The sequence below is a fragment of the Oreochromis niloticus genome, linkage group LG5 (genome assembly GCF_001858045.2).
Source record: "Oreochromis niloticus isolate F11D_XX linkage group LG5, O_niloticus_UMD_NMBU, whole genome shotgun sequence".
Classification (NCBI taxonomy): domain Eukaryota; kingdom Metazoa; phylum Chordata; class Actinopteri; order Cichliformes; family Cichlidae; genus Oreochromis; species Oreochromis niloticus.
The window spans coordinates 5,875,710-5,899,058 of NC_031970.2; the positions used below are offsets into that span (position 1 = coordinate 5,875,710).

Sequence of the window (23,349 nt, forward strand, 5' to 3'; positions counted from 1 at the left end):
TTCTTAATAATACTGCAGTACTTGTGGTTCATGTAAGGTTATTGGACATATGCAGTGTTTGACTGTGGTCAGCAGCTCCACAGCTTCCCCTCTAACAAGGAGGGAACAAAGTCTGTGAGCTCTCCTCCTGAGCAGGTTGTTGTTAGCAGCCAGAAAATAAGTTCAACAAAGAAACAAACATACTGTAGATGTAAGCTGTTTGTCACAGAAACAAGATCCTGGAGGACAGTGTTAGTTACATTACATATGCCAATGGTAACAGTAGAAACTACTAATACTGTAATGCTATGATTCTTCAGGTGTTTGATAATCTAAAGAAAACATGCTTTGCAGACCAAAATGCAGAGATGGAGAACAAAACCAAGCAGGATTTTTTTCCAGCTAATGAAAAGCAAAAAATCCACTGGGAGACTAAACAAACTCTCAAAACTATCTGAAGACAAGCAGAGAACATTAACAGATGCTGAGACAAAGACTCAGGGTAAGACGGCACTTTTTATACACATGAGGGCAATTTGGAAAAGTGGACACAGCAGGCTAACAAGATGCAGGTGACAATAGTTAAGGACAGAAGGGGAAGTAAAACTAAACACAATACACTAGAGGCAAGAAACTATCAATATAAAACAGGACATGAGACCTAATACTAAGTTATAACACAAACTAAACACTCGAAAATACTCAGATCAATAAACCAAAACTATAACCTCAAAAAAACCAAAAGGTTAAAGAACCGGGATCATAAAACGAAGAGGGGGAGGATTTTTAATGCTTGGCTCTAGAGAAGCTGCAGGGTCAGTGCTACCAGAGAAAAACTATAATATATCAAAAAAGTATGTCACATAGTGGTCTGCAGTAACTCGCACACACCATACGAGATGATGAGAAATCCGAGGTACACCACGACTTCAGCGAGAAACACTGAGTGCAATAAAAGAAAAATCCCAGGTATCTGCTATGTATACATTTGTATCCACAAATAAATTTAACATATAGAATATCATGCATCAGGTCTCTTATAACTGTACCACATCAGCAGGGACAAAATAAAATATATGCATCCCCAGGGATGCATAAATACAGAGCAAAATGTACACAGGGCAGTGTGTGCATCCACACAGTAAGGCATGTACAGGAAAACATGTCAGTATATGCTGCTGCATATTTAATGGAAAAATCTAGTAATGAAAAAATAAAATGACACATTATAAAACCGTGTGTGTACGCAGAAGTCTTAAATAATTTAAAGCTTTAACACTTTCCAGAGTTACTACTTCCTCTGTGTTTGCTACATTACTCACTACTATGTGTATGATCCTGAACTCATTAACATAAATAATATATGCATGAGACAGTCTTTGAATTAATGTGTGCATAACATTACAGAAAACACAGCCGTAGTGTGTGAGGAGCTCTACATCCGTGCACAAATCATCCTCGTGCAATGTTCGTTCATTACCTTATCGTCTAGCTGTTTGTAGAGCTTGCGAATCTCCTCCTCGTACTTTTGCCTCTCCTCCTCAGAGATGTGAACCACAATGGAGGAGGCAATAGAGCAGGGGGTGCATGGGGTGCAAGGAGTGCAGGGGCTGCATACGTCAAGAACTGACTCCTCAGATTCTGGAAGAACCAGGGGGGCATCCTCAGATCCTTCACACAGCTGCCCTGGCACAGCAGCATTCTCACCTATACACAAGGGAAGATTTTTATCTCAGGTTTTGAAAATGTGCTGCTCTTATCTCTCCTGCAAATCCTCCCTAAGGATTAATGCATAAAATGTGATTAGTAGGTTAATCCTTAGTATAGTAAGTGCCCTAAGCATAATGCAATGTGCCAAAAATGAGTGTTCTTTACCATATAATCTGATTGAACAGCGGTGCAAAATACAATATATACACAACAAACATATTATCAAAGTGTCAGTTGGCTTGTGAGAGAATAATTACGCAAACGCTACACCTCATGGAGGGGACGGTAAAATGTCTGCTTTGCAAGCTTAGTGCCCTCCTTTGGAAGTATTAAGAGGTTTATGACATGTCTTTATAAACAGTGAGAGCAGAAGGTTAGGTGAAACACTTCAGTCTGTTCATTTAACAAATATTGGGATTCTTATGTTATTAGATATGATTCTGTCACATAATGAACTACTGAACACAGTTTACTTTATTTGGAAAGACAGAAAAGCTGTAATGTATGTCCAGTGATTACAATCACTGTCGACTTTGTTAGGTACACCTGTTTAACTGGTCAGAGAGCAGAGTACCACACCACTGCAGGAAACCGAGGTTACAGTTTACACAGGCTTAAGCAGAAGACTGGAAAATCATTGGCAGTCTGGCGAGCGTGATAGATGGTAGGGTCAGAATTGGTGGAAACAACATGAAGGCATGAATCCATCCTGTCTTGTATCAACAGTTCAGGCTGGTTGTGGTGATGTGGTCGGATATTTTCCGTCTAGTACAAATTGAGCATCATTCAAACACCACAGCCTACCTGAGCATTGTTGCTGACCCTTTATGACCACAGTGCATCGATCATCTGATGGCTGCTTCCAGCAGAATAATGCACCGTGTCACAAAGCACAAATCATCTCAAACTAACTTCTTGGACATCACAATGAGTTCACTACACTCAGTTGACCTCCACATTTGCCAGATCTCGATCCGACAGAGCACCTTTAAGAGGTAGTGGAACGAGAGATTCACATCATGTATGTGCAGCTGCCAAATCTGCACCAAGTGTGTGACGGCATCATGTCAATATGGACCAAAATCTCTGATGAATGATTCGAGCAACTTGTAGAATCTATGCAATGAATAGTTAAGCCATCTCAAGGCAAAAGGGGAGGGGTGTACCTAGTAAAGTGTCCAGTGCTTGTATTTTTTAGGATCAAAAAATAGACATAAATTGAGAAAGAATGAGTTCTTTTTGAACTGTACTGCAGATTCTGTGTTGCAGAGACCACTTTTCTCCGACATGTATGCGTAAACATCTTGATGCAGTTGAAAGAAGAGACTTTCTGTGTTACTGCTGACCGATTTCAGAAGCTGACTACGTCTGTCTCTGCATGGCTTTACTATAGCACTCATTTGACTGATTAAAAGCACTATAGGTAGCTCTAAAGTAGAGGAGTGATTACATCAAGAACTGAAGTGATTCTAACTCTAAAATATGCTCAAAGTAAACTCATAATGCACCAAGCTGACACTTTGAGCTCCACCTGTAGACTTGACGGTGTACTAATCAATAAAAGTAGCCACAAAATTAAATGTGACAAAGACCTGCATGTATGTGTCTCTACTGCACACCACAGGAGTTTCTCCTCTGCAACTGAATGGAATTTATTGTGTGAGTCAAGCGTTCCTGTCTGTGGGCATGCGGTACAAGATGGAGGTCAATAGCATCTTTCTCAAGGAGCTCCTGCCCTGAGGTGGGTAACAACATGGGGGGCAGTGAGGGGGGAGTGAGTGCGACGATGTTGTCAAAATGATTAATTAGGAAATTAAAAGCACTGAGTTGCGTGGGAGACTGGAAGACGGTCGAGGAAAAGATTATGTGTGTGAAGGAGAATGGGGTGAAGGAATGAAAGAAATTATTTTCACTAAGAGGTGATCGATAAGTACTTGTTGCAACATTTTTAAAATTCAGGTCAAGCTCCGAGGGAATGATCTTTAGGAGAAAAACATCGGAAAAGATTCATTACACAAGTTGAATGTCAACCGATTGCTAGCACTGAGAGCGCTGACATTTGAAAAGACCTCGTCTAACAAAAGAGACGTGTGTGCAAGTGTAATTAACAGCAAATGCATGTGCCTACGATGCTTCATTTACTTGTGTTTTTTTGTGTGCCAACTGAAACAGTTATGAGTGAGTGCGTGACATGTGAGAAGACCAGTGTAAGTTATGACTTTTCTGTAGATGTGATTAGCTCTCGCTTCTGTGAAGATTACTAATGCATAAGGATTCATAAATCATAAGGCCTGAATCATGTCTTGCCTTCAGTACAGTGCAGGGGGAATCCAATTATGCAAAGTGTAAAATTCAGAATAATATGGAATAGAAATAACCAAGGAGGGATTTTTAAGTGTTTTGGGCACAAGTCCAGCAAGTCTGTTTGGCTCCCCTTGTCCCATATCTGCCCTGGCAGGTATTCAGATGATATCAAATGAGGTTAAATCTGCACTTACGTAGACTGCAAAATAAAGCCTGCGGCCTGGTGAAATTTTCATTCCTGTCAGTGAATACTCCTCCATGCATGAAAAGGGACTGGAATAAGGACATGCACTGCAGTGGCTCTTCTTTTCAGAAAAGTAGTGTTTTCTGGGCTGGAGTATCATCTCTCTCGAGCACAAGCTTTTCATCTTTTAACACCATCGTTCTTTTTACTGTATGGCAGGCAGTTAATCTTTTAAAAAAAAGATTAAAGATCAAGATCTACAATCATGCTTAAACCAGCACTCAATTTTCATTCTTTTTGTTTCTTTTATAGGAGTAATTTAATAAGTCTGCAGCCACACTTGCAGTTCTGTGATGCTTTGAGCTAAATGCTCACTGCGCTGGTGCTTTGCATGTTTTATTACATTTCTACCATCCTATTTTCACCTTTTATAATACTAACATTTGCTAATTAGAACTAAACACAAACTGCAACTGATACTAGTGGGAAAGTAATTAATTCTCTTGAGACCATGAATATGTTCAGTGCAATCCGTTCACTAGTCTCGAACAAAGAGGCTCAACCAGCAAACATCCCCACACAGTCCCTGGCATTAGCGCAGTTGAAAATATATGCATTTCATGGTTCTGACTGATAAACTCAAAATGCACAGGCAACTATTTTTACCTTCTCTTGGGAGAAGATGATTTTAAGTGTTTTTTTATATCAGTGCAAGTATTACCGTTCCTCCAGCAGTTCAGCTCTGCCTCGAGTCTTTGAATAGTTTCCTTCATTGACCTGTTCTTTTCCTTCTCCTTTTCATACTTCTTCTTCCACTGCTCTGCTGTGAGCTCCAGGTTCACTGATACAGTATTCCTAATGGTCTTGGCTCTAATTGGAGGGATACAGTGAGGGTGGGAAGACAGAAGGAACGGGGAAGACAGAAAGGGAAGGAAACAGTAAGAGGGGAGGGTAAGAGGAAAATATATAGATAAGAGAGAGAAAAAAAGGAAAGTGCAAGACAACAGCAGAGAACAGAGAAACTGTCAAAAACAGTTTCCAGTCGCAGCTGCTCGATGAAAATATGTTTCCATCTCATTAATTGGTATGCAAATTGGGTTTCTTCCAACTTTGGTTAGAAGGGATAGGATGAAGAGGAAGGAATTTAAAATATAAAAAATATCAACCCCCCTGAAGCATATTCACATCAAATATAGAGCACTTCTCATATAAGGTAGAGTATTTATGGGATGATAAATAATTCATAAAGTCTTGCTTTAGATTTTGTTTTTGCAGTGACTGAAACATAATCACTGCAAACAAACAATGATGTTTGTTTAATTAATGAACTTGAAGGTCAATATTGGCTTTGACGTCTTCGTTCGTCTACACAGCCTGAACTCTCACAGGCAGCTCTCTTGTAATTTCTTCAAGTAGTCTTCAGAAATAGTTCTCCAGGCTTTTTGAAGGACATCCCAAAGCTCTACTTTGGATGTTTCTGCCTTTTGTTCCATTCTCTGTCGAGATGATCCCACACTGCTTCAGTAATGTTGAGGTCCGGGCCCTGCGAGGCCAGTCCATGACTGATACAGGCTTGTACTGCATTGGCAGTGTGTTTGGAATCATTGCCATGCTGAAAAATGAAGGTGCTGCTAATCAGATGCTTTCCAGGTGGCACTGCATGGTGGATCAAAATCTGATGGCACTTTCCTGTATTCATAATTTAATCAATACCTGTAAGATCCTCTACACCACTCGCTGAAATTAACCTCCAAAACCTGACAGAGTGTTCACAGATGTCTGTAGATACTCACTGTTGTACCTCACTCCAAAAAAAAAAAAAAAACACAAAAATTTAATCACTCCTTTAGACCTGTTGCCACTGGTTTTCAGTCCAGCTCTTTGTAATTTAGCATACATCAGCCTGTTCCCCCTGTTTCCCTTCCTTAGGAATGACAGCTGCCCTTCCACTAAGACTATTTTTGATGAGGTTTTGGTGAAGAGTGGACAGCTTCTCTCAGGTCCTGTGTCAGGTCCTTGCTAGTTTTTTTCCTCCCCATTTCTTGAGGACATTACTTTTGGATACTGGTCATCTGCTGTAGGTAGTTTTTTCGACCTACTATTTCCTTTTTTTTTACTTCACTTGGAGAAAAAAAAAGCAAAACCCTTAAAAAAACATTCCCCTGAAAATGACCAGGTTCAAGACTGGATTAAAAAATAGTCAATGTCCAAGAAAAACTTTGAAAGACCTTCAGAAAACCCAGAGAACTATTGTTCAAGATCACTTTAACAAAAATGCTGAAAGTCTGGCTCCTTGGAAGGAAAATCTAAAGAAATGAGAGGGTGGTTCAAGACTTTTGCACAGTACCGTACAACAAAAATAAGTGGCTTTACAGCTGAAACAGTTACACTGAAACACCCGCAGCACTTTCGCTTCATTTCACACTTCAGTGAGAAAACACTGTCTGTATTCAATTATTCCCTGACATTAGTCAGACAAACGATGTTATCCAGTCTCATCACATCAGAATATAGATAACATGTTGTTTGGATAGGGAAATGCTGAAAATCAAACATCAGGTGGCATATGTTCTGAATGCTGAACAAAGTGGTCATGACTTATTTATGCTCTGCATAAATACACAGTCCAGCCATAAAACCTGTACTTTTAATAATGAATGAAACAACAATAACAACAATAATGACCCTAAGGTAGGATTTCAGACCTGACACTGTTGACCTTTGTGTCCATTCAAAGGCTTTTCTGAGAAAATATGCTGAATTCTACAGGGCAGATGTATTTAATGTCGTGTTACAGTACTTCCTATACATTCTATTATTCTTTAAAATAGATAATTGTTGGCACTGTACAGCTAGTGCTTCTGACAAAAGAGAAAAGAGACCAAATCTTTAAATTCAAGCATCCATTGTGAATTCTCTAACTGCCTTTGCTCTGTAATACATTATTTATTTCAACCAACACTCCAGTGTCAGTCTCAATTCATTGGTAGGGGGGAAAAGGCTAGATGTCCACAAAAAAGCTTTTTCAGGATCTTTCTTTTCAATCTGTGGGGTTTATTTAAAGTTGACAGCAAGTAATAAGAGTGGAAATCTGGCAAGCAAACCAAATCAGAGTCCATGAATGCAGCTTACCTATCTGAAGACGGAGGGAAGCAGATTTTGAACAAACAGAACCCAAACTACAACAAAAAGCCTGCTTCTAAAGCAACTTCGTCAAAGGAAGAGTTAGAGGCAGTAATATGTGAACAGCATATCTGAGGTGAGCACATTTCAGCAAAAACATCCCCGCGACTGCAGCTGAGAGAGACGCAAATGTGTGCTGTGCTTCACAGCGCAGACGTTCATGGCTACTTAGCATGGAAGAACGTTACCGTTGGCCAAACATCAAGGTGGATTTGGTCTCTGTATCGTTGTAGCTAGAGGGAGAGCAACAGATAAACATGGTGGTGCGGCAGTTCCCGCCCAGCGAGTCCTGTAGGATGCGAGTCATTTTACTGTCACGGTATGGCACATGGGATTTCTACAAAGAGATAAAAAGAAGCGAAGAAAGAGAATTAAAGATAGCAACGGGCAGTGAAAAAGACAGACGAGAGGATTGAAAAGCAGAAAGAAATACTGAATTGCTGCACCATCACGTCTGTCTTTGAAAAACTAAAAATATGTGTTGTTTGCATCGGGAGAGAACAAAGAAAAAGGTGATTTCTCTCTCACTGGTAGATAATTGACAGTATAACCTTTTTAACACATGAAATGTTTTCAAAAAGACTTCGTCCTTGCTCAGAAGACTGAATAGCAGCAGAATTTCTAACAGATTTCTGAGGCATTTACAGCCTGAGAGCCTTTCCTTTAAGTTTACCAAGAGTTCCCTAGGCCTTTTCAGCTTGTTTCTTTAAAGCCTTCAGAGGTGTATAATAACACGAGACGGGGAGTGTTTTAATTATAATGATAGAGCTTGAAAAGAGTGGGTAGACTGGATTGTATTACCAGCTGTAGCAGCGGTGGGAATTATGGGTGAGGAGGGATGGATATCTGCTAACAAGCTAGCATGTTTCTGCAAGCATTCATCCAACCCAGCTGCAAGACAACAGTGTGGATCTCATTCAGGGTTCACTGCTGTTATTTCCAGTGGCAAATACTTCAGTGTAACTGCATCTCACATGTTACACAGCTGGGGTTTGGGAGTACTTTAAAAATTGGAAGTGACACAATAATAATAAATACATAGGTTTCCCTTCAACTTGTGCTTATCACCCATTTGGACATAGCCAAGTCAGCCATATCAGCTTGTTCCTAGTTTTAATCTCAAGCTTAGCTAGCCAGATGCTGATAGTATTTGCAGTACGATTTCAAAACTGCTAATCTAACTGCTGCTTTTCCCAAAATGTCAAAGCGTGCTATTCCTTTAAATTGAATGTAGAGCTATCTTCAGATACACCCAGCAGATTTATTGTACTGTGTAATCTGGCCTTGACAAACTGCTGGTGTCACTAGCTACTAAACTAAGTACCTAATTTGTGAAATTTAGGTTGTTCTAATCTAATACTTTCAGCTAATTCACTGCAGCCTGAACCCAGGATTGGGGGAAAAAATGTTTAAACAACAAGAAGCTAATGATAGACCTCAGAACAAATCTCCACCGTACCGTTCCTTCAGCCAGCGCTGAGATGACGTTCCCCAGGGCCGACAGAGACTTGTTGATGTTCTTGGCCTCATCCAGCACCGCTCCCTCGGCGCCTGTCTTACTGACCTGACACAGATACACCCGCAGACAGGAGGAATTAGTCCGTAAAGAACATTATCAGCAGGGAAATTATGTTTATTTTCCTGGTGACACTGACACTGTGGTGCAATTTAGCAGTGAGAGGGTTCACTCAGTGCATTTTCAGTTAATTTGTTTCAGTGAATTGTTGCAATAATTTAAAGAACAGCCATGGCAAAAATGTCAAATGGCAGCATGCAGCTCAACAAACTGTAGAAAAATCAAATATGCAATAATAAAAAATCACATATGAGCAAATTTGTTCAAATGTAACTGTTATTTTAAAGAAAACCATAGAGAAACTCACACAGAAATAATTATTAGAAACCTGTCTTGCAATAAAACTCCAATAAAAAGCACTTCAGCAGCACCAGAATGAAGAATTTGTGCATGCACAGCTAATTGCTAACAGACAGAAACACTGACAACCCCAGACGGTTTCCACACTTTGAAAGGAAAGGCGCACGTTATTCTGTCATAATCGCCATGGGATGCAATTATTTACGGCAAAATAATGAGGAGCTTAATTACAGAGGAGAGCAAGTCGTCCTATCAAAGCCTTCTGTGGACCATACGTCAGGCTCCTGTTCAGTCCAGTCAATAACGTTTTGTACCAAAGCCTAAAAAGCTGCTGGAGTAGAACCTTTTACTTATTCAGCCCCAGGGAGGACCAAGACAACTTACAGATGCACTATCAGCACTTATCAGCTACAAACCACAGACATCAACATCTATCCAGACTCTACTGCAATCTAACGCTCTAAGTTTTCTACCAATACTATCAACACAAGGAGCCAAGGGCCAGGTTTAGCGGTGCCTCTAATGTATTTTCTATCTGCTTTCCAGAGTTTGACCTATGTCCCGTTGATAGATTGTTTTATACAAGGTGTGGTGGGGCTGAGCTGCCTCAGATTTCACCTAGAAGACCTTTAAAAGTGGAATGAATTTGTTGTTCTTTGGTTTCCATCAGTTTGATGTTTATCTTGGCTGAAAGCTCCATTTAGCACTTATTATTTTTCAGAATAAACAGTAACCCTGATAATGCATCGGCGACAGGCTGAAACAACCCTACAGATTAGGAATCAGCTCTCGGCCTCTGAGTTTTTTTATAAAGTGGAATTTTTAAAAAACCAGAGCAATCCAAAGCAATAAAGATTCAGGTTTAGTTGCTTTAATGCATTGTTTATCTGCTTCTTTGATGTCTGAAAACACCATTTCAAAGACCCCAGTGTTTCAAACCCCTGTCAACAGCAAACGTCTGGAGTTTATAGCCCTCCTTTTAATGTTTTTGAAAGAAAAATCCCCATTCGTCCTACCTTCTCACTGCCAGCTAGGTCAACCAGATATAACTTCCCACTCAGCTTCTGCTCAGTCTCCACGTTTTCTTGTTTGATGTTAATCAGGAAGATGCTGTGACTGCGGGAACTATGCTCATTCATGTCTAAAGAACAAACAAAAGTTCAATTTAGTATTTCCTGCTGAATTAGCAAAGTTCAAGTCTTCACGTCACACCTCGCCATGCATGTTTCCCCTTTGCACATTAATCTTGAAAAAAAGTCTGACATAAAGTGTCTGATGGAGTGAGTGTCACAACATCAGGAAGATCAACAGTGTGACTCACTGGTGACAGCAACGTGACGGTTGGCCTTCCCCTCATCTATCACATCCATCACCTCCTCAGGACTTGTGACAAAGCGCTCAGTGCAGCCCTTAGTGAAGCAGGAAATGAAATATACGTTCAGTAATATGCACAAATATTAGATACACACATAACAGATCAACGTGAGCGCAGAGGCAGTATTAATAATTGTGGTTTCTTTAACTTGAACTCAACAATATCATCAGCAGTAAGACAGCTTAGATGAGAACATTGATACCACTCTCGATCATATCAGGAAACAGTAGAAAGTCAGTGTTGTTCCTCTGTACCGACATAAAAATTCTATTTGTTTGTTTTTCCCTTTTTTTTGAGGGTTTGTTGACTACCTCCTGGTTTTGAGCGAGATCAACCAGGATCAAGAAATACCACAGTCATTTCCACAAACACAGTAAAGTTAGGTGTGATGATGCATTAGAGAGCCCTAGGTGTGCAGATAACTTTATTTTCTTATCATTTGATTAAGCCAGAACTGAGAAAAGCTAGCAAGCTGCTGGCTGTCAGTCTCAGTCATGTCATCTTCTCACGCTGATCTATTCTTATACTCATAAACAACAAAAACAGCATCTTTATAATAGAGAAAAATGCAAACTGAATCGTGTCTGTAGGTGACTCACCTTCACATAAGGAACTCTGTGTTTGTCTTCGTGCACTGACAGATTTGTCTTTGTCACTGTGTTAGGATGAGAAAAACATGGAAGATGTCATTTTTTTATTACCTGGAGGATTGAGCGTGTGTGTTCATGTGTGTGTTCATGTGTGTAAGTGTTTGCCCATGTGTGTGCTTGTGCAAATAAGCATCTGCATGGAAGTATTCTTCCTTTCAGCACAACTATAATGAGACCTGACTATGTTCCCTTCATATTTGTGAGTCAGCCTCTACCCACTGTGTGCGGCGTGAAAAAATACTCCAGGGCCTGGCTATGAATATTTTCAAAAGACGTGAAGCTTTATTTTTTTGTATAAAGTCAAAATGAGAGGTTAAGCACGTGCCTCTGATAATGTCAATGAACAAAATACCAATTTTTGGCAAGGGCACTTACTGGCCCAAATTCCTGCATTAGTCACTGTACATTTGAAAGTCTTATCATGTCGGTAATTAAATTTCACCAGATTGTGGAGGCCGTTTTCTCCCTTGAGACTGTTAGTGTGTGCTTGTGTGGTTTCATCCTACAGCCATTTCCCCCCATAGGGTGTTATTCTCCTGCCTCCATTCATCTGGCTTGTTGTTGACTCTTTTTGTTCAGAGCCTAAATGTTCCACAGGCACTGTGAACTCCCCTGCATACAGATGGGGGCTTTCACCACTGTCTCTGGCTCCATTAAAGATGTAATCACAACCCTCTATCCCGGCCTCTCCATCATTTTACACGGGTTGTATATGGGTGATAAGACCATGAGCTGAAATGCTGAGTTGACTCTGGGTGTATACAGAAAATAGGACAAAGGGAGGATATAAAGGAAGCCAGTGAGGTTGTTTACTTTTTCAATTTAACTTCACAGATCAGTTTAATTTTACGGTTTTTAAATTAAAAGGCCATGAAAACTGAGGAGGGGAGGGCGTGATAATAAATGTTCCTTTTCAAAAGAGCGGAATAATTTAAAAAGCATGCTTCTTTTCCTTGATAGCTTCACAGCTTATATTTATAAAAGTGTCAACTCAAACAGCACCATCAGCGTCTTCACGTTCTCCAAAGAATCCAAGTTTTTAGTGTTTGCAGCATCAGTACTGCAAAGTCCATCTTATACTGTAGCATTACCAGCTGGTTTTGAAATCTAAGACTGTAAGTGTAAACCTCAAAATTTAATGTAGTTAAAACATCAGGAAAAAATCACAGGTACAACTCTCCTCACTCCCCAAGACATTTTTAATACGGTCCACTGTTCAGCAGGCTAACAGGACTTTAGCTGACCTCTGTTAGGAGATCTGGGGTCACTTTGTGCTATAAGCACTCATTCACCCCTCACTCAGTTAAACTGAGTAATGAAAAACTCAAGTACTCTGAAAAAACACAGAAAACACATCACAAACCTAAAGAAGTCCAGTTGCCATCTTTTTTTAGGTTCTCAAGAATTTCCCTTATTAATTCACTCAAAAAAATAAAATAAAAATGATAATACGGGCAGAAAAGTCACAGAACATTTTCTGTTTTTCTTTCTTGTTTTACTGTGTAGCACAGAGAGAAGTTGGGAGCCTTTGAGGTAACGCTTTTATTGTTATTTATCTACTGGTGTTTATTATAATTACATCTGTATTTAATTAAAATGTGCCCATTAAGGGTTTTTGTTGTAATATTTTCTTTTTGTCTGTTTCTGTGATGCAGTTGTTGCCTGTCCCAGGATGATTTTCTCCTGTGGGAGACAACAACGTAATCATATCTTAAATGTAAATATATAATGATTAGCCACAAGATTAAAAACCCTGGCACAGATTATCTCCTTGATAATTTAGGGCACCTTGGTTCCTGAGATTCACTTTAATGTTGCTTTTGATAAATAACACCCAAGTAATCGTTGTCTCAGACCAATTCCCCACCACCACATTTCCACAGCTCACAACAAGAACTGTTTAGAAATGGCTGGAGGAACATAATAAAGAGTCCATGGTATTGACCAGCTCCCAAGCTCCCCAAATCCCAATCCGATCAAGCAGCTGCAGGATGCATTGGAATAAGTCTCAACCACAGAGGTCGACCAGCCCAGAGGGCCTGAAAGTTCTGCTGCTCGTATCCCAGTGCCACACGCTGCAGGACACCCTCAGAGGTCACAAATCCATCTCATTCAGAAAGAGGCAAGTAAATTTAATGCTGTGGCTCATCACTATAGATGTGCCTGTCAGTTTGCATAGGGTTCAAACACTTTAAGTAATAAGGTCTTAAAATGTCAACGGTTAACCATGATTCATCTGTGTGTGAGCAGACAGCTTTTAAATCTGTGTTGTGACACAGAAAACTACACAGCATTAACAAAATTGAGCTCTATTTCAGTTTTATACCGTCCAGCAGGTCCCGGATTTTATCCATGTAGATCTCAAAGTAGGAGACCTGCAGCAAAGACAAAAATACATTTGATAGCAAATATTTTATCAGGGATACAGAAAGAGAATTCAGTGCAGATAAATGAGGAGCATGATAGATGCTCACTGTACAAATACAAAATGCTGCAATAATCTGCTGTGGCTCTGATGAGGTATTATCCTCTATTATAAGACTGTGATGTAAAAGGGAAAATGCTGTGGGATGATCATGGTTTATTTATCATGATTTATTGATGCTTGGCTGATTCCACTCAACCCATCCATGTGAGGATTACATCAGAGCTTCAAGTTGTATTTCTACTGAACATATTCCGTCTAACGGCAAATGTAAAAAAAATAAAATAAAGGTAAAAGTGCAAACTTGAACAGACAAACGTCAGAATCCACACCAACCTTTATGTGGAATTCAAGATTCTCATCCATGGCAAATATATGTTCAAAAATGTCCTCAGCAATCCGCGGTATTATCCCCATTCCCTGGGGATCATGAAGGTTCCCCTAAAGGAAGATTGAAATGAGACAGAGACATGTAAGTGAAGAGCGGGATAAATGCAGACCCTGGGACAAATAAAGTCGATAGAACAGTAAAAGAAAGGAGAGCAGCGAGGCTTTTGACTTGAAAGCGAACAGGGTTGTTTCCCACAGAGAGTTGTAAAGAAGGTTAGTTTCCACATGAGGCTGAGAAAGAAAGATAGAGAATGATGGCCATGACGGAGGCAGACATAAAGTCAGGACAGGCAGAGGAGGAGACGGTGTTTAAAAAGGAGGAAAATGTGCGTGCATCTCTGTGCTCGCACGTGCCACATTGAGAGGGCTACCTTTTGAATTTTTTAGCAGCACTGTACCTCCATGGTGTGTGTCTTTCCTGAGGAAGTCTGCCCATAGGCAAAGATAGTCCCATTGTATCCACCCAGTACATCTGAAATGAGGAAGAAGAAACAAAAGCACGTTAGAGAAGAAAGCAAGGGGGAGGGAAGAAAATAGGTAAAGAGTGTGAAAGTAAAGAATGGCAGGAGAAAACAGCTGCAAAAATATAAACAGATATAAATTTCTATCCTGAGTCACATATGTGGAAACCAAAAAATGATGGCAGCCTGTTATGCCTGGCTTACCCTTCAAATCCTCAGTGTCAAAGTAATCTACTAATGGTTGGAAGTGTATACCGTTGTACACAAAGAAACTTCTGTTTTATTGTGAGGACCCACTCCACCCCAGGTCCATTCACCTTGCCCACCTATCACGGTTTGTTCATTGTCAGCAACATTGGGAACACCTGGGCCCAGTGTGCCAGTGCCCTATAAAAGCCTTGGAGCTCAGCTTTTGTGTCATCTCGCCTCTAAGTCACTCATCTGAGTTTTTGGGTCACCGCTTCTTATATTAAAAATTCTTAAAGGAGCAGCTGTTAAACAGCTGCATGGCCATTTGCAGATGAATGATCTATCTGAAAAGTTTCAATTAGGTTTCAGAATTCATCAACAGGACTAGTTACTAGTTACAATGTCACACTGTCAGAGGCACTTCCTATGACCGCTGACAGTGGACTCATCTCTGTGTCCTGTTAGACTTCAGTGCACTTGATACTGTTGAACATTTTAATACAGAGACTATAACAAACTGTTGATCTTAAAGAAAACAAACTGCAGGGGTTTGAATCTCATCAATGTGATTCTAATTTGTTCACGTAAATGGGGCCTTTTCTTCCCTCACAAAAGTTTATCACGGAGTTCCCTTAGGCAAAAAAAAAAACTGCATATATTTTCAGTGCTATGCAGATAATATCCATATTTATTTATCTAATGAATCCAGATGACACAAACCAATTACATGTCTTAAAGACATAAAGGCCTGGATTAATTCAAATTCTTAATTGGAGTCACCATATGCATCACCTTTATGCTCACATGACCACACGACTGGTTTGTGACATATAGTTTAGTATTTTTACTTTTTTTTTTCATGTGGACATTAGTGTCTGTGTGCCAGGCTTTACACTGCTCTAAACACTGTTTTAAACTGTTATGTTTTCTACTCTCAGTTCTACATGATGTCAGAGACTCTGTAATATGGTCATCTCAGATACAAAGATCTGGCTGTCAGGAGTTGATATGAAGCGAGTCATCCTAAAAGGCTTTTTTCAGATGGTGGATGAACAGACAGGGGTCACCAAGGCCTTTTGTAAAATAAGGAAGGATTATTTTTGAGCGATGAATTATGAAAAGCTACTCTAGTAGAGTCCAAAAATGAATATGTGAATGTGGAAAGAAAAATGGTAAAATCTAAATAAACCTGCCAACTCTGTGTACCTCAAGGTGTCAGTCAAGGAGGTTGCGTGATTGCATACCAGTTATACTAATTATACCCTTGTCAACAGGCCCTCTTACCAATTATAAGAGGGCCTGTTGTTTCAGCCGTGAAAAAAGTCGGATTGATTTGAATTCAACCTTGAAGCAGAGTTGCCTAAAAGAGCCTGTTTGCCCTCCAGCATTCAGCAAGCAGAAACTCTGTAAGCTTTGGCGGTGCTTTGTGCTCTGGGCTTCTCACTGCTTCACCCACATTTGTTAAATCTGCGCACAAGGTTTCTACAGTGTCAGTAGCAGTGGATGAAAAAATAAACTGATAAAATTGTTTGTGAACATGTTTTATCGCGACAGAAATTAAACGGCATACGAAAACTACCAGACAGGAAGTTCCCAGAGAAATACAAATATCTTTGACCTTTGGTCCAAAGGTAGATCAATCTGAGCATCATAAGCCTGTTGGCTCTGTGGGGTACGTGGTATTTAAGCCTGGTTAGGTGCCGAACGACCTCTGTGGCTACACACAATAAACAACAACTACCTGCAGCATTAATGTCACCAGGAGGCAGTCGGCGAAGTACAGAGTAAATACAGATATATTTCCCTTTTTCTTTGTGGAAGCCATAGCAGAACGCCTCCACTCCAGCTGAGGTTATAAAGAAATACACCCTTGGATGTTATAGTGCTGACAGAGGCCAATAAACCTCTGTGGTAAAAGTCAAACATGGATAAAGAAAAACATATCATCCCAGAAGTCCAGCAGCCACTGGTCAGCTGACCACAGACACATCACAAAGGCTCTCAGCTGTAACCATGCAGAACCCTCTTTCTCTCCTGTTTTCATGTGTTGCTGCCTCTTCTTGTTCATGTCTTCCTTTGTTTCCACGCTGGCTATAGTGAGAACAACGCAGAAGTGTGGCACAAAAAAGAACAAACACTAAAGAATGTGTTATTGAAAGGAAATGAAGGCAGCGGGAGACTAGATTGCTAAACAACAGAGACCTTCACAAAGGGAAACACAGAAGAGAAGAGTCAGCACGAGTCTGACACAAAGACACTGAAAAGGGCAAAGAACGCGACGGCACAAGTGTGAAAGAAAACAGCGAAAAGGGCAAAAAAAGACACTGTAAGATGAGAAAACTGAGAAAGTGTAAATATGGATATGGTCTCCAAACCTCTTTGCTCTCACCAAGCTTGCCCCCTCTGTTACCTTTTCCCCCTGACGCATTTCAAATCTCACTTCTTATCGCATGCCTTCCTTCCGCTAACTGCCTACCTTGAATTTTTTTCAACCTCGCACTGAAAGTGATCCTGCCTTTTTATTTCTTTTTTCCTCAGCCTGCATGGTAATCTCACACTCTACAAGTAATCTTGCCTGCCAAATCAATCTTTTTCATGCCCCATCTAGAACTAGTTCAATGGAGTTCCACACTCACTTTGAAGGTGGGAGAAAAATGAGCCCCTAACAGGGAAAAAAGAGGCAGACAGACATAAAGAGATGCAGACAGAAGGAAGGGTAAGAGAAAAAGATTCAAAAGTTGAAGGTAATGGTTTTGTTTGATCTATATGCCCCTTGGATAGGCTGGTCCTGCTGCGCCATGATAAGCATGCATGTCATTAATCAGTGCATTTTGATGCTCCTACATGCAGCCGTGTGACTACATCATGTCATGGAAATAGTTTTTTCTTGCTTCTTGTAAGGGAGGTGCTAATGGATGCACCAGTGAATTGTCCGTGTGAAGTGACACCAACAACATGGATATCACGATTATGGTAATTCAAGGTGCTCTGTCGTTTTTTCCCTCAGCTGTTGTGTCACTCATACGTCATGGAGACAAAAAAAACCCCAGAACCATGTATGTGACTCACCTTTGACTATCTGCTTGGCACAGGTGCTGTAGACCTGCTCCTGCGTGCTGTTAGTTGGGAAGACTCGGTCAAACACATACGCCTTCCCCTGTGGAGGCCAACACAAACACAGTCAGCTATGACAAAGACAGTTTAGAGCATAGGTGTCAAACTCTGGCCCGCGGGCCAAATTTGGCCCGCAGCCTAATTACATTTGGCCCGCGAAGCCATACCAAATTACTATTAGAGCTGGCCTACTGGTATTATACAGCTAATATATATATTGTTTAGTATTAAGCTTTGCTTGTTCCATATTCAGTTTTTCAGCAAAATGTGTTTGAGTCCATAAGAAAAGATTCATTCTTATATCTGGAGGAATAAATATATTTCAATAAATATTAACGTTAGCCCGCGACTTTGTTCCAGTTTTGAATTTTGGCCCACTGTGTATTTGAGTTTGACACCCCTGGTTTAGAGCGTGCTTTAGATTATAGTCAGCACCTCATCCTCCCATGTGACGTGCTGTAAAATGCATCTTGGGAACTTTGTGAAGCAGAGAGCACGTGACAGAGACACATCATGTTTTTCACTAAGACATTATGTAAACCCATATTGCCACTATAAAGCAGTGCCACATCAATATTTCCTATACGCAGAGTGAACATGGTTTATGGATGCTCTGTCCATCTGTGTGTAGGCTGAAATAGCAGGGTATATATCACATTAAGAGGCCCATCTGTCTCTTTTTGATTAGTGCAATATGCATCCTGAGTATATTTGATGGAGGCAGTGGTTGTTTCGAATGAGTGCAGCGTAGAGCTTTGAGCAAAAGGTTGTTTGACCCAGAGAGACAGAGCGAGAGAAAGAGATCACGTCTGAGGTAAGGCCATTAGAGGCAGCGTTCAAGGACTTCAAGAGCAAAGTGATGGAAATGAGACAAGAAATTGAGTGGAGGCGTAGAGAAGATGAGTGGCAGTGTAGAAAAAGTAAAAGATAGCAGATGACCTGAAATCAGCATTTGAGAAGGAGAATTAAAAAAAAATGCATAAAGACCGCAAGGAAGAAGAGCCTGTTTCTCTGACTGAACCAGCAGTGGCGCTAAATAAGTCAACCTGGTGACCAGCCTGCGACTACCCATAGACGGGAAGACATGAGCTAATTCAACCCACATGTCTGGACTGAAAGTGAAGACATTCAGTGTTCAGCTAAATGGACAGTTAAGCCATTGATTCATCTTCTCAGTCCAGGATATTTAGTAACACACACCACTTTAAGTGCTCAATAAGATCGGGGTCTATTCTACGTTGAGCAAGCGCTGATGTAAATCCAGTGACTGGGAGTTGTCTCGCCTCCTTCTTCAAAAAGCATGCCTGACTGCTAACAGACCCACTTGTGTTTCTGTGCGTGGGGCATATACTATATATGTATACAAGATTCACAGCAGCTGAATGCCTCGAGGACCTTCTCTACAACCCACAAATACACCATACCTTCGCTGTAAGGAGACAAACACATACCAAAAATGTGGCAGTAAAGCTGAAAAACACAAGCACAAACTTGCAGGTTATTGTTTTGTTTGTTTGTCTTGATTGATCATGTAAATTATTGCTTTTCTTTCCAAACTCCTTAGATCACCATGACCTGGATCACTGCAAAACCGCATATCATGTAAATGTGTTTTACTGGTACACGATCTACTATAAAGAATGCATGTCTGCCCTTTGCATAAATTGCATATGACCTGTGAGGATGATCTAAACTATGATTATGGCTGTATCAGCAAAACCCCAGTGATCCATACTATCAGCAGCTGTGGATAAAATACAACAATAATTTCCTCAAAGTTTTACGGATGGGCCCCATTGTTCCTAAAGGTTCTAAATGGGACAGCAAGATAAACACGAAACCCCACAGCGCTCCAGTTTACAGTGGCTTGAGTAATAAGTTCTGTCAAAGATGCATGGCTCACTGACTCACAATTTATTGTTTTTCTTTTTGGGCTTTTGAGCACATTTATTATTTGGTTTTAAAGTTCCATTAAGATAAAAATTTATTTATATGTCATATGTATTTATGTATTCTGCTTTGGCTGGTGGAAAGAAATGGGAAAAAAATAAAGCAAAATGGATAGGTCGCCGAATTTGTGTCATTTTTAATGATCGCTAAAGAATAAGGGAAGTGATGATGAATAATAAAATGTTAAACTGCACCACCACAGAAGAAAAAATGCTTGAAGCTTGTCAACTTAATCAAGTAGTCTATAAGACGTTTAAGCTGCAGTACTTTATGTTGCATATATTTTGCTTACAGGGAAATATTCTTTTGATTAAGGAAGCAGGAAAAAAGTGGATGTTTCTAAGGTAGCTGTAGCTAGTGTAGATGATGCTGTGTGGTTTTTACCTCTGCTCTGATTCTCTCCCACTTGCTTGTTTTTAAAAAGACATTTAAAGACAGAATCTGAATCTTTGCCTTGACAAACAACTAGACAGTGGATTCGTTTTGCATTTCAGTTTTATTTACATGGTTTAGCACAATCACCACCAGGCCTGCTCATGGGGTTTGGTCAGGCACAAAAAATAACATGGATTTGCTGCCCTGTGGGTCCGGCGCCCATGGGGACAGGCAAAGGAAGGGGCCATGGGCATGTGGACCCTCAGGATTGCAGACTCATTTTTGAGATGTGGAATGTCACCTCTTCAATGAGGACCTGAGCTAGCGCAGGATAGGACTAGATATCACTCTGTGCACCTTCACACACAGGATTCTGGAGAAAAGCAGGTCTCTCCTTTTCAAGACTGGCCCATGCTGGGAGGCTCCGAGCTGGTGTGGGGATACTTACAAGCCCCCGACTGTGCATCATCATTATGGAGTTTTTCCATTTTCTTGGAAAGGATTCTACCTGGGGACTGCATAGTTATCTAAAGCTGAGTTTTGTTTCATTATTGGACATCTATGCTAGGCATGGGCTGGCCTTTACCAACACCATGTTCACATATAAGGTGGCTCTTAAGTGTATTTGCTACCAGAACAACTTATGTCGAAGTACCATGAAGGACTTTTTTTGTGTTATATCGTCTGACCTTAGAGCATAAGTCTTGGACACTCAGATGAAGAAAGGAGTGGAGGTATTAACTGATCACCACCTAGTGGTGAGTTGGATCAGATGGTGAAGAGAAGGCTCGTGGACAGCAAAGCCAAACAAAATGTGAACATCTGGCAGAAGCCTGTGAACGAAAGGTCTTAACCTCCCATGTCCAGCATTATTTCTTTTGCATCCTGGGAGAGGCTGGGGACTAATGAGTCATTGTCAAGATCCCCACTGCTTGCAGGAGGTGCGGTTATAAGATCATCGGGACGTCTGGAATACTCTGCTTAGCCTTCTGCTGCTGCGGATGGGTGGCTGGATGGAGGGATGGGTTTATCACAATGAAAATGTGTAGGGTGGTTTTTTTATACAACAGCTTGTGATCCTTTTCAGTGTTGCTATGGTGTGACATGCAGCTGGCACTGCGGCGTGTGTTAAAATAATCCACTTCAAGAAAAAGAAAATTTGAAATAAATCAAGAAATAAACACCATAAGCAAATACTCTTAGGCCAATCTAGTATATTGACACAATTTATAGAGGTTATATAAAACTTATTCTTTCAACCTGCCAAGAGAGTAATGATGTTTTTTGTTTTTTCATTTTCCACTCTGTTCAAGCTATATTTTTTTAAAGTTGTCGCACTAGAGGAGAAAAAAATACACTTTGTGCCACTCCCCAACAACGGTAGGTGAAAGTCACGCTGAATTACTGCAGAGTAAAAATAACAGAGTGGGAGCGTTTTAGCAATGACCTCCCACTTTACACTTTTATCTTTGCATAAAATATTTTATTAGTGACAGACTGTAGATACACTTTGGCAAAATCCAAGCTTCAATTTTATTATTTCTATTCTACTTCTCAGTAAGCTGAGCTGTTGTTTTGCTGCTGTAATCACAGCTGCAGGTACAAACAAGCTCCACGTCAGAACTGATTAACCCCGACTCTCTTCCGAACGAGCCATTTATAATATACTACACACATGCTAAATACTATGGAGGGAGGCACAGGGGAAGGGAGAGGAGTCATGATGTGGTCTTCATCGGGATGAATAAAATGAATCTGTTATATAAGCTGGGTAAAAAACAGCCCTTTGCCCATCATTTGTTATGCTGTCTCCACTAAAACACTAATCTGCTCCCGTGCTGCATGAATGTGATAATAGCACAGGCATACAAGACATTCTGTAAGCTCTCTATCTACACGTCCATCTTTCTGTCAGGCCTGTTGGTCCAGTTAGGTATTGTTACATCTGCTTGTTTGCCTCAGTGCAGAGTCTAACACATGTCTTTTCAATTTCGTGAGTGGACGCTGTTAAAAATGCAAGCGTGGGAAGCAAAATGTGTGCATATGTGAGTGTGTGTTTGTGTGCATGTGCATGCGTGCAAATAATATATCCAATTAAATTTGTACATGCAGACATTGTCTATGGCCCTCAGCTCTGTGTGCCATGCTAAACACCCACATGGCCTATCCAGCCTGCAATCTGCTGCTGTCTGCCAGGAAACAAAGAGGCAGTGGGCTGCGAGAGTGAGAGAGAGAGAGGAACACCAAGACGCAGACAAAGAGAGAGTTACAGAAAGGTTCAAAACCCTCAATAAAAAACAGAAACTGTGAGACTTTTCCCCAGCGGGCAAAGAATGGACAATTAATTACAAGACCGAGCTGTGCAAGGAGACAATAATCAGAGAGTAGAAAAAAAAAGTAGTAAAATCAAACTATATAATCAGCAAAAAAGAGAGAAATACAATCAAAATGGAAAATGACAAACCCGGAGGTGCAGAAGAGACAACAACAACAAGAGGAAATGAAAGAATATGCATTAAGACAAAGAAAATGAGAAATACAGGGCTGCAGCAGTCAGTGATAAATTTAGATTGATATGTGATAGGTGGGCAGAGTTTAGGACCCTGTAGAGCAACCTGAGGGCTTGGCAGGGATCACACAATCGTATTTATGTAAAAAAAAGAAATATACGCAGCAACCGTGTTGCCATCATTTGTGGACTGTTTTGAGCATTTAAAGCCATCTTGTTTTCTAAAACCAGATATGACAAGTGAGCTGATGCATCTGACTAAGGAACCGAGGCCGCCACTCGCTCACACAAAAGCAACCTGCCAGTCAAAAATTAGCCAAACTCTGCTTTAGTGCTTATTTTAGCATAATTTAGAAGACAATTTATAAAATCAACATCGTGCTTTGTTGGAAAAAGGCTTAAAACTAGTGGCAGTGAAATTACATGTATCTCACTGGGAAAGTGCATGTACACATAATACATCAAATGACAAATAGAGTCAGCTTCTGGTAGATTTCTGCACAATCTAATTTCTGTTTGCAACATGAGAAGTAGCTGTGTACTGGTCAGAAAGGCACTTCCACACTGGCCTCACATTTCAGACCAAGAATCCATATCCGTGTATTAATTCAATTTGAATTCATTCAAATATATATCATACATGGTTTTTGATTCTCATGCATATGTCAGTCTCTT

At 40.4% G+C, this 23,349-nt stretch overlaps 1 protein-coding gene across 1 annotated transcript in view; it reads right to left on the bottom strand.

Moving 5' to 3' along the window:
• Positions 1 to 23,349, bottom strand: part of kif5ab (kinesin family member 5A, b) — a 73,299-nt gene that overhangs the window by 33,443 nt on the left and 16,507 nt on the right. The window contains exons 3-13 of the mRNA XM_019359358.2: positions 17,796 to 17,883; positions 14,475 to 14,548; positions 14,023 to 14,127; positions 13,588 to 13,636; positions 11,211 to 11,266; positions 10,558 to 10,645; positions 10,253 to 10,377; positions 8,820 to 8,924; positions 7,549 to 7,697; positions 4,899 to 5,047; positions 1,460 to 1,686 (exon numbers count right to left, since the gene is read on the bottom strand). Coding sequence (XP_019214903.1) covers positions 1,460 to 1,686; positions 4,899 to 5,047; positions 7,549 to 7,697; positions 8,820 to 8,924; positions 10,253 to 10,377; positions 10,558 to 10,645; positions 11,211 to 11,266; positions 13,588 to 13,636; positions 14,023 to 14,127; positions 14,475 to 14,548; positions 17,796 to 17,883 — 1,215 coding nt within the window. The remainder of the gene's footprint in view (positions 1 to 1,459; positions 1,687 to 4,898; positions 5,048 to 7,548; positions 7,698 to 8,819; positions 8,925 to 10,252; positions 10,378 to 10,557; positions 10,646 to 11,210; positions 11,267 to 13,587; positions 13,637 to 14,022; positions 14,128 to 14,474; positions 14,549 to 17,795; positions 17,884 to 23,349) is intronic.